Raw genomic sequence first — 18,439 nt, forward strand, 5'->3', positions numbered from 1 at the left:
AAGAGGAGGGAAGAGACAGTAACTCTAAGACTTTTGCCTCCATCACAGTGAGGAGGTGTTTGGTGAACTCACTGTGGTGGATGTTAATTTGTGTTTATTGTGTGTTGTTATTATTACATGTATGGCTGCAGGCAACAGCATTTCGTTCAGACCGAAAGGTCTGAATGACAATAAAGGAAATCTAATCTAATCTAATCTAATCATTTGGCACCAGGGTTCATAATGAGATTATTAGGTCAAATGGGCAGCATGGTGGTGCAGCGGTAGTGTTGCTGCCTTACAGTGGAGACCCCGGTTCGATCCTGACTATGGGTGCTGTCTGTACGGAGTTTGTACATTCTCCCCGTGACCTGCATGGGTTTTCTCCGAGATCTTCGGATTCCTCCCACACTCCAAAGACTATCAGGTTTGTAGGTTAATTGACCTGGTAAATGTAAAAATTGATCCCAGTGGGTACAGGATAGTGTTAATGTGCGGGAATCGCTGGTCGGCGCGGACCTGGTGGGCCGATGGGCCTGTTTCCACGCTGTATCTCTAAACTAAACTAAACTAAACTAAAAATTAAAGAAATGTTTAAAAATTAAAAGTCTGAAGAAGAGTCTCGACCTCGAAACGCCACCTATTCCTTCGCTCCATAGGTGCTGCCTCACCCGCTGAGTTTCTCCAGCATTTTTATCTACCTTAAACTAAAAATTAGCTCAGTTAAAAAGGTGGGATTTTAAAAAGATGGAAAAGCAGATTTTCTTAAAGATGATAAATGAGGATAGAGAGTTTAAAAAAAATGACAGGAGTGAATTCCAGATCTTAAGGCCTTGGCAGCTTCAGATGGTAAGACAATTAAAATCAGGAATGTGGAAGGTGTAAGAATTGAAGGAGTGTAAGGAACCATAAAGTTTGTGTAGCTGGAGCGAGTTGGGCTGCCTCAAATCATGGGCAGATTTGAAAACAAGGAAATGCATTTTAAAACAAAAGCACTGCTTTGGCTAGCGGTCATGGTAGGTTGGTGGAAACTGGGATGATTTCTGAATCGGCATTGGATAGAAATTAAAATACAGGTGGCTAAGTCTTGTGTGAGCTTAAGTCTGTAGTAGTTTAGCGATGGGACGTTTCTCAATGAGTGCGTTGAAAGAAAAGTAACAAGGAATGACTAAAGATTTAGCAGCAGGTCGTAATGGAATGGGAATGGGCAATGTTTTTCAGCCTGCCAGCAGGCGTGAGATGTTTGATTGTGGTGGGAAGGTCAGTTTAGGGCGAAATAAGACAAACTGGGCAATAAAGATCCTAAGAGAACTGCTGGCTTGCCAGAGAACTAGGTTGCACCCTTTCTTTTCTGCAAAGGACTCAGTTGATGATTAGGGATGGGCTTCAAAAGGAAATGAAAACAGAAATTGATAGAAATAGTCAGCATCTATGGGAAGGAAAACAGAGCTAAACAGAGGCTATATTAATTAGCTTCGTATTTATTAATGCACAGAAATATCCTGCTACTCAGTACCCTTGCCACTCATGTGGCCCCCTGGGGGTGATATCCCTTCCCTCGTTTGAGGTGCATCTCCACCACACCCTACCCTTGAAGACTCTTTTAGCCAGTGTACAATCTGCATGAAGGTTTCGTGGTAACCCACAAGCAAGAAGCATTTGGCATTTACTTACACTCCCATCTACACTCGTGGGATAGTTACGCAGCTACGTTCCTCTGTCTGCTTACTCTTTACAGTTTAGAACATAATCTTCAATAGCTATTTTTTCAATATTTGCTAGCCCTCAGTTTGGCATAGCAAGACAGAAAAGGAACATTTCAAGTATCTTTTGAACTTCACAGGATACAACAAGAATGACTGGATTAAAATAAATTCCCATTGAATTGGCTGTGAGGATGTCATACTTGACTGTCTACCTGCAGCAGATCAAAGGCAACACCTCTAATATCAAAGAAACGATAAGCTAATTTTCCAATTTCACAACAGGGCAAATGGAAAATTCCACATTCATTTTAATGACTTAAATGTAACAGGCTTAGTTATGTACTGTAGCTTCATTACGTGAGCTCCTTTTGTGAACCTACGGTGCAAAGCCAAGAAAATTTGCCTTGTATAATTTGGCAGCTCGGTTGCACTAAAAAATGCTGTGTTTGCGTCTTGTTTTGCTTCTTTTATTTAAAGAACCCGTAGGGATGTGATTATGTGTACCGCTTGTTTCCTTAATAAGGCAAGGGTGATTTATGTGTGTGATCCAGAGTTGAATCACATCTTTTGTGCTCGAAGTCATTGTGGCTGGTATTGAATTTTCAAACAAGACTCTGTTTTCTAATCTTATGCAGGCTAATGCGACCCATAACAAAACAGTATAAGATTGGTTTCCGCCCTTGGCTAGTTCTTTAAAGTTTCAGTTATTGTCCTGGATATATTGGAGCTAATTTAGCTTGAATGTAACTCCCTGATGTAATTTTCCATACCTTAATCGTTCATGTCATGTATCCCTTCTCTGCTCCGTTGCAGGAAATGCTTGACAACATTGAACGATTGGCTCCTCAGTTCACCAGTCACTTCCAATGCAGAAGTTCTCCGTAAATGTTATCCAAGTAACTGGAAACCTTTTTTACCAGATAGGCCAGACAGTCAGAATCCTTTTCCCAGGTTAGAAAAATCAAATACTAGAGAGCACAGCGTTAAGGTGAGGGGCAAGGTTTAAAGGAGCAGTGCGGGGCAGAGGGTGGAGAGTGCTGGAAACATGCTGCCGGAGGTGATGAGTGAAGCAGATATGTTATTGGCATGTGGATATGCAGGGAATGGAAGGATATGGGTTATCTACAGGAAGGTAAGTGATGGTCTTGGCATCATGTTCGGCATAGACATTGTGGGCTGAAGGACCAGATTCTGTGTTCTATGCTCAGTCTAGATCACTGGTTGCTCAGGGCTCAATTTGGCTATTTAAATACACTTCAATAAATATTTATAAATAAAATAATACAAATGCAAAATCACATTTTTGAAATAATTCTGAGAGTTTTTGAAAAATAATTTCAAAGTTCAAAGACTACTTCACATTCAGGGCTAGCGATTGAGTCAGGAATGGTGTCAAATTCACAATTAAATTGCACAGGCAGCAGAAGAGATTGGAAGTGGGCGGTGAATGTGATGCGGAGGATTTGTTCTATGTGGAGGGACTGGTTGGAACAAGTGGCCTCTTTCCATGGTTGTTGCTTGGAGCTAATAGGGCAGGGCCCAAAAGCTGAAGTCGAAGGAAATTTGAACTTTGTTTTATATTTCCTCTCCTGATATTTTTAATGTAACTGAAATGAACTATTACTTTTCTTTCAAATGCCAAATACAGGTACTACCTTGTATCTGTTTAGTGACAATAGTGATAAAGAGTAACTGAGATTCAGCAGCGCTGAGCCTAATCAAAACCTCATTTTGTTTTGTGTAGATTTTGATCCCAGATATTTTTGGGCCTGGAGCCGTTTCCTCGATTACATCCAGTTTTGTTTATCCTTCACCATGGTGTGCCTCTTGGTGACGTACCTCCTGATTGACTCCCAACTCTTTGTGGAAACTCTCGGTTTCACGGCTGTCCTCATTGAAGCCATGTTGGGAGTGCCTCAGCTTTGCCGCAACTTCAAGAACAAGTCCACAGCAGGCATGAGGTGAGGAAAATGGTTTCACTTGTGAATGTTTCAATATTTAGAGCATTGATATGAATAAGAGGTGTACCTTATCTTGTAAAGTAACACAGAAGTAGCAATATAAAAGCAGTGGTACATAGCCTTTTATGGTAAGAGTATATGGTATAGTTATGGTATGGGGTAACACAGTAAGGAGTGGCACAGTGGCACAGCAGTAGAGTTGCTACCCTATAGACCAGAGACCTGGGTTTGATCCTGACGATGGATGCACGGGTTTGTAGGTTAATTGTCTTCTGTACATTGTCCCTAGCGTGTAGGATATAAACTAGTGAGGGAGTGATTGTTGGTCGGCACGGGCTTGGTGGGCTGTAGGGCCTGTTTCCACGTTATATCTCTAAACTAAACTAAACCAAACCAAGCCAAACCAAACAGTTCAAATCTGGATTCTGAATTGCCTGGATGTTTAAGATCATTAGATTTGATGGGATCTAGTTATTCTATTCTTAAGTTTACGCTCTTTATAATGTAGGTTTATAATTAAATAATTACAGTCTTGCCAAGTTACTAGCAGTTAAAACAAACTTTGTTGATTACAGGAATATATTCCAAATTTACCCTCACATTCAATAATCAATTCTGGTTGAAAAAAAACTAGTGATTGAAATGTAAACATTTCTTGGGGCTAGAAATTAATTTGTAGAAACTGTGTGATGTATTTGAAGATTGAATGAACCTAGATTTGTGCACATTCCTGGAAGCCTTGTAGACTATCAGTAAATCCACTTCCTCAATGTTGGTGCGATTTAAGTTTCTACAACATTTTTTTAGTGGAAGTCAGTAGTCGTGTGACATGCAGAATTTTTCCATTACTCACATTACTCGTTCTTAATTCCTCACAGAGTAGTTGACTTTTACTAAAACCTTATTTCCCCCAAACCATGCTATTTATATTCAGTCTGAACTTTTCATCTAAGAAATCCATGACATCCTGCAAACTGAAATACTATCTCACACGGGTGCCTGTATTTTTCAGGATGTGCATGTATCTGGCAAAACCAGCATCTGTTGCTCATCCCTAATTGACATTGAGAGGGTGGTGGTGAGGTGCCTTCTTTAACTGCTGAAGAGGGAGGTCGGGATCATAGTCAGTCACAGCTTCTTCTTCTCACCGTCACTCCAGGTGGTCGACACTGATCTCTGCCAGACCTCACGGTTGTTAACTCTTTGCTGCATTAAGGAAGTCATCCAAACTCCTTACTCAGACTTCATCTACTTTTCCTTCATTTCATTGCAACAGGCAGAGCAGACAAGCTTTGTGGGGATTATCCAAAGAATGAATTCATGTCCTTACAGAGAACCTTTTGCCTGGGGCAGTTGGCTGGCACCCTCGACTGACTCCTTTCAGTTTTAGTTTATCGTCACATGTACCAAGGTACCGTGAAAAGCTTTTGTTGCGTGCTAACCAGACAGCGGAAAGACAATACATGATTACAATGGAGCCATTCACAGCGTACATATACATGATAAGGAAATAAAGTTTATTGCATGGTAAAGCCAGTAAAATCCAATCCAAGATAGTCCGAGGGTCCCCGATGAGGTAGATACTAGTTCTGGACTGTCTCTAGTTGTGGTAGGACGGTTCAGTTGCATGATAACAACTGGGAAGAAACTGTCCTGAATCTGGTGTTCATTTTCACACCTTTACTTCCCTTGGTAAGGAAAATGCCACTTGAATTTTGGTAACCTTGGCAGGATCTACACAGTGAATGATGGGGCTCTGGGGAGTGTTGGACAACAGAGGGATCTAGGAGTGCAGGTGCATGGTTCCTTGAAGGTGGTGTCGCAAGTCGATAGGGTGGTCAGAAAGGCTTTTGGCACGTTGGCCATCAGTCAGAATATTGAGTAAAGATGTTGGGAGGTCATGTTGCAGTTGTATAAGATGTTGGCGAGGCTGCATTTAGAGCATTGTGTTCAGTTCTGGGCACCATATTATAGGAAAGAAGTTGTCAAGCTGGAGAGGTTACAGAGAAGATTTACGAGGATGTTGCCAGGACTAGAGGATCTGAGCTATAGGGAGTGGTTGAGTAGGCTTTTCCTTGATTATTCCTTGGAGTGCAGGAGGATGAGGGGTGATCTTATAGGGGTGTGTACAATCATGAGAGGAATAGATTGAGTTGATGCACTGATTCTCTTTCCCAGAGCAGGTGAATCGAGGACCAGAGGACATAGGTTTAAGGTGAAGGGGAAAAGATTTAATAGGAATCTGAGGGGTTACTTTTTCACACAAAGGGTGTTGGGTATATGGAACAAGCTGCAATAGGAGGTAGTTGAGGCAAGGACTATCCCAACGTTTAAGAAACAGTTAGACAGGTAAATGGATAGGACAGGTTTAGAGGGATATGGGTCAAACGCAGGCTGGTGGGACTAGTGTAGCTGGGACAATGGCCGGTGTTGGCAAGTTCAGCCGGTGCCTGTTTCCACGCTGTATCACTCTATGAATCTAAGTTATTTCTACCCTTGGGAGTACCTGTAATAGCATTCCCTGTTTGGTGTCCTTTTCGTTTGAGAGTTGTCTGCTAAGTCTGCATCTGCTGGGGTACCTGCTGACAACTGCAAGAAGGTATCAGTAGGAAATGCCACAGTGAAACCAACATTGTTAGTTTCATTGCAGTATTTTCCATTGTAACCTGACAATGCTGCTCTGTGAGCTTCTAGCTTTTTATGCAGCTTTCAAAAAAAGCTACAGGGTGACCTGCAATTCTATTTTAACTGGGTGTGTGGCAGTTTCTCGACCCAGCGGTCTGGTCTCTAGCCTGGCACTGTTCACACCTGCTCAGAATTGACAGACATCCATTTGCTGCCCTTTTTCTCCATTCCACTGATCTGTTATCAATCACATCTGCCAACATTGGAGCTCAGTGCAGAGTAAAGGCAGGGCCTCAAACAATCTGCTGGGTTTTATGTGAGTGGTCAAACATCAGGTTAGGCTTACAAAAAAAAAGGCAGCACAGGATGGCACAGTGGCACAGTCGAGTTGCTGCCTTACAGTTACTGTTTACTACTTAACATTGGCACTGCTGTTATTTATTGCTCATTCCTAATTTATTCTATACTGAAGAGGTAGTTAAATGTAAACTACATTAGTGGGGACTGGAATAACATGTAGGCCAGTTATGGAGTGCAGATTCCTCCCTTCAAACGCTTGAGTGAACCAGACGGGTTTTTGCAATGACCCAATTGTTTTACGCTTATCGTTACGAGGATTACAGCTTAAAGTGAAGATGTCACCATTTTTTTTGTATTTTCTAATTTAGTTTAAGCTCTATGCCCCAAAATACATTCAGCGCACCTAATAAGTTTGAAATACAATTTCTAGGCAGAAGATTACATTTTCTCTGCTCCTTTGGATGGTAGTTAACCAATAAGATCATGAAATGTTTCTTGTGCTCTGCCCAACAACTTTACAGAATTATTCTCTGCACCCGATTAATATTTTAGTCTCTATAAATAATTATAATGTTCTATTCTCAATAAATAACTATAATGGTCTGGATTTTAATTCTGTCTATATTTGATGGTACAAAGCTTGATAATGTTTTGAGTGAGAGGGATCCATTGTGTATGGAGAATTGAGTATGTTATTTTACTCTTATGTGGGATTCAAATATCCATAAAATATGGTCATGAAATGTAGGAAGGATTTGGAAGCAAAACAAAATTCCATTTGCATTACCAGAACAAAGTTGCTTGATACTGAGAAATATTTCTCCTCATAGCCGAGTTCAGAGTGAGGGGGGAAGAACATCATAATAATGACATTGCCATTTAAGACAAAAATGGGGAAGGATTCCTTCCCTTCAATGATTATGAATCTTTGGAATTCTCTACTTCAGGGAGCTGCAGAGACTGAATTATTGATGTTATATTTTGGGGAAATTAAGAGTTATGGATGAACAGGCAGCAGATTGGAGGTCATGATCAAATTAACCACGATCTTATTGAATGCTTGAGCAGAATCATCAGCACCATATCCTATTCTTGCTTTTATTTCTTATTGGCACAGTGGTAGAACTGCTGCCTTACAGTGCGAGAGAACCGGTTTCGATCCTGACCATGGATACTGTCTGTATGGAGTTTGTACGTTCTCTCAGTGACCCGCTTGCCATTTCTCCGGGTGTCCGGTTTCCTCTCACACTCCAAAGACGTACAGGTTTGTAGGTTAATTGGCTTCGGTAAAAATTTAAATTGTCCCTTGTGTGCGTAGGGTAGTGCTGCTTTGCAGGGATCGCTGGTCGGCATGGGCGCGGTGGGGCCAAAGTGCCTGTTTCCGTGCTGTATCTCTGAAACTGAAACTAAATGTTTTCTTTATCTTAACATCACTTTGGAAGCACTTACATTATCTCTGCCCAAAAGCAGCCATCGGTGTAGCCACAACGAAGGCGATAAGCAATAATTTCCAAATATGGGCAGATTTGCACTTAAACCCTGATCCTCACAGGAAATGATGACTCAAAGTCTTTCCTTAACACTATGATGTTCAAAGCTGTCAGGCCACGTTTACATGCTGAAAATTAATAATCTAGCATTTAGGCTTAGACCTTTGTGCTAGATTGCCCTGTTTTAACATTTTTGTTATAGGCTTAGAGGTTTACAAGTGTAACTAGGGGTGACACAGTGACATAGCGGTAAGGCTGTTGCCTTACAGCACCAGAGACGCAGCTCGATTCTGCCTATGGGTGCTGTCTGTATGGAGTTTGTACGTTCTCCCCGTGACCGTGTGGGTTTTCCCCGGGTGCTCTGGATTCCTTCCACACTCCGAAGACATACGGGTTCATAGGTTTTACAGTATTGGCTTCGGGGAAAAACATTGTAAATTATCCCCAGTGTTAGTGTTAGTGTACGGGGATCACTGGTCAATACGGAACAACAGGAGAAAATCGGAAGTGTCAGTATTACAGTTGAGCAAAGGGGACTATGGAGGCATGAGGGAGGAGCTGTCTAAAGTAGACTGGGAAGAGACCCTGGCAGGGATGACAGTGGAACAACAATGGCAGGTATTTCAGGGAACAATACAGAAGGTGCAGGATCAGTACATTCCAAAGAGGAAGAAAGATTCTAAGGGGAGTAAGAGGCGACCGTGGCTGACAAGGAAAGTCAAGGACAGTGCAAAAATAAAAGAGGAGAAGTATAACATAGCAAAGATGAGCGGGAAAGCAGAGGATTGGGAAACTTTAAAGAACAACAGAAGATAACTAAAAAGGCAATACAAGAAGCAAAGATGAGGCACGAAGGTAAGCTAGCCAAGAATATAAAGAAGGATAGTAAACGCTTCTTTAGCTATGTGAAGAGAAAAAAATTAGTTAAAACAAATGTGGGTCCCTTGAAGACAGGAACAGGTGAATTTATTATGGGGAACAAGGAAATGGCAGACGAGTTGAATAGATACTTTGGTTCTGTCTTCACTAAGGAAGACACAAACAATCTCCCAGGTGTACTAATGGCCAGAACACCTAGGGTGACGGAGGAACTGAGGGAAATTTTCATTAGGCTGGAAATGGTGTTGGGGAGACTGATGGGACTGAAGGTTGATGAATCCCCAGGGCCTGATGGTCTGCATCCCAGGGTACTTAAGGAAGTGGCTCTAGAAATCATGGATGCATTGGTGATCATTTTCCAATGTTCTATAGATTTAGGATCAGTTCCTGTGAATTGGAGGGTAGCTAATATTATCTGACTTTTTAATAAAGGCGGGAGAGAGAAAACAGGGAATAATAAATCAGTTAGCCTGACATCGGTGGTGGGGAAGATGCTGGAGTCAATTATAAAAGATGAAATAGCGGTACATTTGGAAAGCAGTAGCAGGATCGGTCCGAGTCAGCATGGATTTACGAAGGGGAAATCATGCTTGACTAATCTTCTGGAATTTTTTGAGGATGTAACTAGGAAAATGGACACGGGTGAGCCAGTGGATCTAATGTACCTGGACTTTCAGAAAGCATTTGATAAGGTCCCACATAGAAGATTAGTGGGCAAAATTAGAGCACATTGTATTGGGGATAGAGTGCTGACATGAATAGAAAATTGGTTGGCAGACAAGAAACAAAGAGTAGGGATTAACGGGTCCCCTTCAGAATGGCAGGCAGTGAATAGTGGGGTACCGCAAGGCTTGGTGCTGGGACCGCAGCTATTTAGAATATTAATGATTTAGATGAAGGGATTAAAAGTAACATTAGTAATTTTGCAGATGACACGAAGCTGGGTGGCAGTGCGAAGTGTGAGGAGGATGCTATGAGGATGCAGGGTGACTTGGACAGGTTGGGTGAGTGGGCAGATGCATGGCAGATGCAGTTTAATGTGGATAAATGTGAGGTTATCCCCTTTGGTGGCAAAATCAGGAAGGCAGATTATTATCTGAATGGTGTCAAGTTGGGAAAAGGGGAAGTACAATGAGATCTGAGGGTCCTTGTTCATCAGTCACAGAAAGTAAGCATGCAGGTACAGCAGGCAGTGAAGAAAGCTAATGGCATGTTGGTCTTCATAACAAGAGGAGTTGAGTATAGAAGCAAAGAGGTCCTTCTGCAGTTGTACAGAAGGACCTGAGTGGGACCATACCTGGAGTATTGTGTGCAGTTTTGGTCTCCGAATTTGAGGAAGGACATTCTTGCTATTGAGGGAGTGCAGCGTAGGTTCGCAAGGTTAATTCCCGGAATCTATGGACTGTCATGTGTTGATAGAATAGAGCGGCTGGGCTTGTATACTGGAATTTAGGATGAGAGGATACCTTATTGAAACATATAAGATTATTCAGGGATTGGACACACTAGAGACAGGAAACATGTTCCCGATGTCGGGGGAATCCAGAACCAGGGGCCACAGTTTAAGAATTAGGGGTAGTTCATTTAGAACGGAAATGAGGAAAAACATTTTCACCCAGAGAGTTGTGAATCTGTGGAATTCTCTGCCTCAGAAGGCAGTGGAGGCCAATTCTCTGGATGCTTTCAAGAGAGAATTAGATAGAGCTCTTAAAGATAGTGGAGTCAGGGGATATGGCGAGAAGACAGGAATGGGGTACTGATTGTGGATGATCAGCCATGATCATATTGAATGGCGGTGCAGGCTCGATGGGCCGAATGGCTATTGTCTATTGTCTATTGTGACATTTATGTGATCTGTAAAGACTGAGAAAATAGGGATCAGCAGTTCAGTAGTTGGGTTAGATGCAGAAATGCTGGTAGCAGAAGTGAGAATTTGCAGTCAGTGGGAGCTCAATATAATTGGCAAAAGAACCAAAGGAGAGATGAGGATAAATTGTTTTACACAGCAAGGTATCCACTGCCTGAAACAGTGGTGGGAACAGCAGTAGTTGTCATTTTTAACAACAAATATAAAGAGAAGATGCAGGAAAATGAAAGGCGTGTGGAGAATGTTGGGTATGGAACCAATTAGTTATTTCAAAGACATGACTCGTTGAATCTCTGCCTCCTGTGATATCATTTACTGTAAGGTCATTCTAACTTTTAAAAGAGGGGTTGTTTTGATCAGGTTCAACCAAAAGGCCTGACCAGCCCTTCTTCAAATTGCCCACTTCTGGTTTTAATGGAGCCTGGTGCCTAACCTGGTCTTAACCTGGCATGTTATCTGTTTAAATGGAGTGGACTTAGCTGACGTGTACCTGCATGTTTTGGACTCAGATGTCTTGGACTTGCTTCCATTTAACTGAACAAACAGTAGTGTTTATCAGCAAAATCTAAGCAAAGATTATAACTTCAGATTACACCTCCTCTAATTCATTACCAATGAATACAAAGCCAAATCTATTAATCAGGCTATCCTCCAGGGGGGAAACCTTACTGGGAGCAAAATAAATGTATTTGCTGATAAATCTAGACTTCCTTCAAACTCTTACTCTTCTACTCAGAGAACATGCCTCAGTCACTATTGCTGTCACAGATTCCGTCAGCACAACTTTGCCATCAAGCTCTTCTGCTTTAAATTTCCTTGCTCAATCTGCCCACCTCTTCCCGCCCCCATTCCTCATTTAAGAAGCAGCTTAAAGCCCAGAATTTGGTCTAAACCATTGGTCATCCCTTATAATCTTCCCTCCTTCAATTGCATACCAATTTGGCCCTTCTACAGTTCCTTTGTGAGCTTTGCGGGTGATTTATCTGTTAAATGTAGTTTATAAAATGTAAACATTATTCCTGTTTACTATTTGAAGTTATTGCTATCAAGAAATCTCATTGATTCAGTGCAGCATAATAATGTTTGTCTCTTTTCTTTTCTCAGTGTTAAGATGGTGCTGATGTGGACCCTGGGTGACATCTTTAAAACTGCCTACTTCATTATTAATGCAACACCTGTACAATTCTGGGTTTGTGGGGCCCTTCAGATTTGTATTGACATCGCAATATTCTTTCAGGTCTTCACGTACGGGAAAGAAGCACACGAAAAATACAGCTAACAAAACTGCAGAGTGAATGAATGGCAGCCTGAGACACATGATTTTGTGACCAGGTTAGGCACCAGGGCCGTGCCAAGAAGATCGATCTCCTTTCTTACTCATTGAAGGACATTCAATTCTTTAACCACTAAACTAAAGTGCCTTAGCCATATAACTCATTTTGTGTTGAAACTTCTTTCCTACTGATGGCTTTGAAGATCTCCAGGTCATGCTCCACTAGGCAGGGTGAAGAGTTAACTTTAATTAACTCATCATTTTATATTTAGAAAGAGGACGTACAGAGCAGCAGCAACAGCAATGAGAAAACAAACCGAACCTTGTCAATGTGCATTTAATAAGGGCTGACCAGATAATGATTCCTCACTCCTATGAACAGTTCTAGAAGTCTCCTCATGCCTTAATGTAACCCACACTCTGTCAAAGTGTTCCATTTTGATGCTGCAACAAGTTTGCCATCAGTGTGTTCCCTGTCACATCTTGCTGTAGTGTGAAGTTCCAAAGTATCAGCAGACGCATTCTGAAAATTATTCCCTTTTGCATCTTTTAATGCCAAGGCAAATGATGATATAGCGTTATATTTTTTTCAAAGTTATGCAGGTAATATTTAATGGGGTACACATTAAACTATTTATTGCAAACTGCATTCGCTGAAAGAGACCTGCAGTTTCAGACACCGGATCAGTAGAAAAAGAACTCCAATGTGATCTGGTAAAGAATCAAATCCTAATTTACATTATATTGTTGAGTGAGTCACTGTAAAAAATATGTCCCTTGATGCTCCGCAGTTCTTTCCCTCCATTTCCACTTTTGATGTATTTTTAAAAATATCTTTTAATCTCATGGCTTTATTTAAGGTCTGTCCCCAACCATCATATCATTTTGTGCTGGACATTGAGAAATTTCAAAATCAAATATACCTACCATGCTTTGTGAAATTCAATTTACTGTAATTCACATGTACCATGGATAAAGATTACCTCGGAGGGGATATTGGTGAATGATAGAAAACGTTGGAATCTTCGGAATGTTCGGCGGCGCAGTTGAGAAATAAGCAGGGTTTAAATTTCAGGTCGATGACCTCTCAATGGAGGAAAGGTTAACTTTGGATTCTAGATTAAAAATGTTGTTATTTCTGAGTATATTACAGATAGTTATTGTTTAATTCATTCATGGATCTGAGCATCATGGGTTAAGTATAACATAATATCAATCTGTATTGGTCTTCAAAGAGCTGCCTTCTTTATGACGTAGGCACTTCCATAGAAAACTATTCATGGAATTTGATTCTGTGACAATGAAGGAACAGTATTTCCAGGTTAAAATAATGAGTCGGAGAGGAACTTTGCTGGGATTCTCATACACCTTTTGTATCCAGCACCCATGAGTTACGGGTTTGGGAGGCGATGCAGATATTTTTCCTGTAAAATGGTATTAAAAGTTATTTCCTGTGCAATGAGTAGGATATTTTTAGCTAATGGAAAGTAAGGCTTTCCAACTAAAACATTAAGGTAGGATAACCAAGAATAAGCTGTACCTTACAATAGAACAATTTGTGTAGGCAAGGCCTTACTGAGATGGAAGTACAGCCCATCATATCACACATAGTCACCAGTTTGCTGGGAAGGGCACTTGAAGGCTGAACGTTTTCCACATATTACTTTAAGTAATATGGAATTGATAGACAGCAAATTTTTCTGATTTGATATTAACTATCCTTCTGAAGGAGAATTTAGAGGATACTTTTCCTTGCCAAGTTTGGCTGATTGTAGAAGATAGGTTTAGGTTTATTATTGCCACGTATACAGTGAAAAGTTTTATGTTACATGCTATCTAATCAGATCAGATAACACCACACATAAATACAATCAAGTCCACCTCAACTACAATCGTGTGCAGGAAGGAACTGCAGATGCTGTTTTACACTGAAGATGGACACAAAATGCTGGAGTAACTCAGTGGGACAGGCAGCATCTCTGGATAGAAGAAATGGGTGACGTCCCTTTACCTCGCCCCCATCCAAGAACCCCAACAGTCTTTTCAGGTGAGGCAGAGGTTCACTTGCACCTCCTCCAACCTCATCTACTGTATCCGCTGTTCCAGGTGCCAACTCCTGTACATCGGCGAGTCCAAGCGCAGGCTCGGCGATCGTTTCGCTGAACACCTCCGTTCAGTCCGCCATAACATACCTGATCTCCCGGTTGCTCAGTAACTTTAACTCTCCCTCCCATTCCCAATCTGTCCTTTCTGTTCTGGGCCTCCTCCATTGTCAGAGTGTGGCCCAGCGCAAATTGGAGGAACAGCACTATTTTGCTTGGGAAGCTTACACCCCAGCGGTATGAACATTGACTTCTCTAACTTCAAACAACCCTTGCTTTCCCTCTCCATCCCTTCCCCCTTCCCAATTCTTCCACCAGTCTTACTGTCTACAACTACATTCTCTGTCCCGCCCACTCCCCTGACATCAGTCTGAAGAGGTTCTCGACTCGAATCGCCATCCATTCCTTCTCTGCAGAGATGCTGCCTGTCCCGCTGAGTTACTCCAGCATTTTGTGTCTACCTTCAATTTAAATCAGCATCTGCAGTTATTTCCTACACGCTTCCACTTTAGGATGTTGCAACTTGCCAGTTACTGGATCAGAAGGAATCGACTGGATCACAGGCAGAGCTGAGAGCCAGAGTAGGGTTCTGAATACGACAAAGGATTCAAACAAGACTGGGTAGCAGTTGATCAAAGCTCTTTATGGTTCATATGCTGGAAGCATACTACTGCTCTATGAGAGTAATACCCTTTCCTGACTTTTTTTGTGATCAACCTTAAGTAGTTCCCACTGATTATGTTCTTCCATGCATTCTACAGACTGGTGCAGTGTTGACACAAAGATTATATAGTGTCTTGGAATGTTGGCTTTTATATTTAACCATTTTCCGTACTGCTTCTGGGTTACAAGTTCCTCAAGGACAGACAATTCCATCACGGAAGCCTTTTCGATCTGTATCATAATTTACCCCCTTCTCCGTCTCCCTTACCCCACTATCTGTTAGTTAGGCAAGAAAAATGCATCCAGCCCCAACACTCTCCAGTGTGCTTTGAATGATTAATTAGAATTACTGTCCCTTTCACCATGCATCATTGCAGTCTGACCAAAACTATTATTAGCAATAACAATGAAATGGAAGACTTAGAAATGTTGTCATATTTGATACAGCAACGTCCATTTCATAGAGTTCTATCATCTGACCTGGTCAGTTATAATCCATAATGTCACCTAATAATTGTCACTGCATGTTTAAATTATGGAAACTACCTCTACTGTCACATTGTCTATTTACTGTACAGTTACATCAGTCTACATATATAACAATTTTCATCCATTTTGCACTAATGACTGATCCCTTTATATCAGAATGTACTGTACCTCCCTCAGGACCACTGCTAGGAATCAGGTGGATTACCCAGAAAAATAACCAGCAGTTGTGACAAAATCCCTTAGAATCATATAAAAAGCAGGACATCAATCTGCCACTTAAAAGGACAGCTATTTCAAAGGTTCAATGCTGATGATAGCCAATTCCCTGCAGGCTCCTTAGACCATTGAAGGTGGAGACACAACAACAAAAAAATAAGATTGTTCCCTACTACAGATACAGGGGGCAGTACAGTGGCACAGTGCTGGGGTTGCTGCCTTTCAGCGCCAGAGACCAGGGATCGATCCTGACTACAGATGCCGTCTGTACGGAATTTGTACATTCTCTCTGCGACCGCGTGGGTTTTCTCCGGGTCCTCTGGTTTCCTTCCACATTCTAAAGATGTACAGGTTTGCAGGTTATTTAGCTTTGATAAAAATTGTAAAATGCCCCTATTGTGTAGGATAGTGCTAGTTTACAGGGATCGCTGGTCGGTGCAAACTCGGTAGGCCGAAGAGCCTGTTTGCGCACTGTCTCTAAAATAAGATAATTGGACTGCACAGGAGGACGGGTAAAGGAGGTCATTTGCCACCAATTTCTAAGAAAGGTTTCCAACAAAAGTCTATACTTCCTTATGTTGCCTCCTGCCCCACTCACCCCAAATTCTCCCGAAAAGCTGCCCACCATTGGAGATCAATTTACAACATTATGGGACAGACAGTTTTCAGAGCTGTAACAACAGTGTTGTGGCTCTTACTGCCGATGGTGCACATTCTAGTGACCTGCTACAAGCTTTGCTGCAGTGTACCACCAAAGAAGTAGTGTTTGTATTACTGTCTGGCCATTTCTGTGGCTTTTAGATAAGATATATGTGGTGCATTTTTGATTCAGCAGGGTCTTCCAAAAATATTAGATAAGTAGATTCTTCTGGTACATTGTGAAAATGAATGTCAGATGATCTGCGCATATGCAGGTGAAGGTTTACCTCACTTTCTCAAGGGCCTGTATTTTACAGAATTTACTGCCACTGTGATTCTCAGGTTCAGTGCATCTGGAGACCAGCAGGGCTGTGTGACTTTGCTATTACATTATTAATCATGGCTTGTTTATGGGGTCACATTCTAGCACTGATTTTACCTGTCAGTGCCAATATATGTCTAATACGCATTGTTTTTGCACTGAAGGCTACTTTATGATTTTATAAGATGATATCAGACTTGCTACTGTTTATCTGCCATGCATTAACGTACAGTCCACAGTATGGCATTAATCTATAATTTATTTTGCCAAAGCCATATGATTTAAAAAAATGTTAATCCTCTGGTCAAGTCAACTTCAGGACATTTCACATGCGGTGGTATTCTACCGTTCAACTCCAAACAGCTTAGCTTATTTTGATTTTTAAAGTGTTTTGACTTAGAAAATTCCTACACATTGCTGCATTATCTAGCACTTTCAGATGCTGCAACATTTTACTTCATACGCAATTTACCAGGCAGAATGGCCGGATTTGCTTTTATACGTGATATAACAGCCCTCAATTTTAATTCAATTATATTTTCACTTATGCATGGTTGAGTTTTATTTTCCAGAGCTTCATGATGGCTGCAATTCTGTAAACCAAACCAAATTTTCTAAGTCACTTGCATTAGAATGTACACTCTACAGTGCCCAAACACATATTCCACCTGACAGTGTTTAAACTATGTTAATGGTATATTCATGCAATATTGGACATCTCTCAATAAAATTAAGATGGTTCTAGTAATTCAGGCTGGCATAACGAAGAGCATAAGAATTTAAGCCAAGTCCCTGTTTTTCCCATGCCCTGTGCGGCTAAGCCTTGGTGCTTTGTGCCGCTACGAAGTACCAGTGGTAGAGCATTAAGCACAACTCCTGTCCATAAAACCCTCTCCCAAACTCCCTTGTCACTTAGAAATTATGAGGATATTTTAAGATGCAGAGTTAATTATCACTTGCTGAACAAGGATTGTCAGAACATGTATTCATCACGAAGGGGCCTGGGACTTGCTTGATGTTTTGCATGCTGCCAGCATCATGTGGCAAATCTTTGAGAAATTCATTATGTTTTCAGCTGCTTCAGTTGGATTCTGTTATGGCACCTCTTATTCACCAAAAAAAAAACCCCTCAACGTTTTCCTGCAGGCTTACAGCTCATTGTTGATTGAATGATATTCATTAGAAAACAGGGTTATTTATAAATCTACACTCCCAGCACATTGCTGGACAATGAGCTAGAGAATGGGTTACACAACTGAAAGTACAATCTCCCCTTCCTGACTCACAAGACCACCTCATCAAGCTCCATGTCACACTGAGAGAATGGCATAATCACCCCTAATGTGTATGCAAAAATGTTACCTTGCGCTGCGCTAGCAACTATTTTTCATTCATATTTTCCTTTTTATAAAAAAAGAATAAAACTTATAAGGATGATCCTATTTACTTGCAAGCATTGAATCTTGTTTAAAAAAATTATTGCATTTTAAACTTGTTATTCGGTTAAATTGCTTAAAAATGTTGCAGATTGATGTATCTTTAAATATTTTGTTGCTGATAAAAGTACGAGTACTGTATTAAAGTGCTGAATTAAAATATAATTTCCTGTTTATTTCGTTACCAAACAGGATTTGTTATTTTTCTTTACATTTAAAACAATGCAATGATATAGATTTAAATACCAAGCCATTTGCTGCTGTGTGCAATGCTGACACAATATTGAAGGGCCACCTTCCTCTTCCCCTCCTACGCTCAGAAAGTATATTATCGGTGCCTTTTTGTTGCCAATTTTTGCTCGTCCCCGAAGACCCGAGACCAGGGGGATGGAGCCGGTGATGATGACGGACGAGATGGGTAAGGAGAAAGGCCGGTAAAAGAAGAGAGGGAACCGGGGTCTGGTCAACCATGCCCTCGAGGTTGGCTGTGGA

The 18,439-nt window shown here is 41.2% G+C and overlaps 1 protein-coding gene across 1 annotated transcript in view; it reads left to right on the forward strand.

The window, feature by feature from the left end:
* Positions 1 to 12,564, forward strand: part of LOC116982527 (solute carrier family 66 member 2-like) — a 49,043-nt gene extending 36,479 nt beyond the window's left edge. Inside the window, exons 3-4 of the mRNA XM_033035779.1 lie at positions 3,430 to 3,646; positions 11,912 to 12,564. Coding sequence (XP_032891670.1) covers positions 3,430 to 3,646; positions 11,912 to 12,086 — 392 coding nt within the window. The 3' untranslated portion in view covers positions 12,087 to 12,564. The remainder of the gene's footprint in view (positions 1 to 3,429; positions 3,647 to 11,911) is intronic.
* The last annotated feature ends 5,875 nt before the right edge of the window (positions 12,565 to 18,439 follow it).

Source organism: Amblyraja radiata, chromosome 17, assembly GCF_010909765.2.
Source record: "Amblyraja radiata isolate CabotCenter1 chromosome 17, sAmbRad1.1.pri, whole genome shotgun sequence".
NCBI lineage: Eukaryota > Metazoa > Chordata > Chondrichthyes > Rajiformes > Rajidae > Amblyraja > Amblyraja radiata.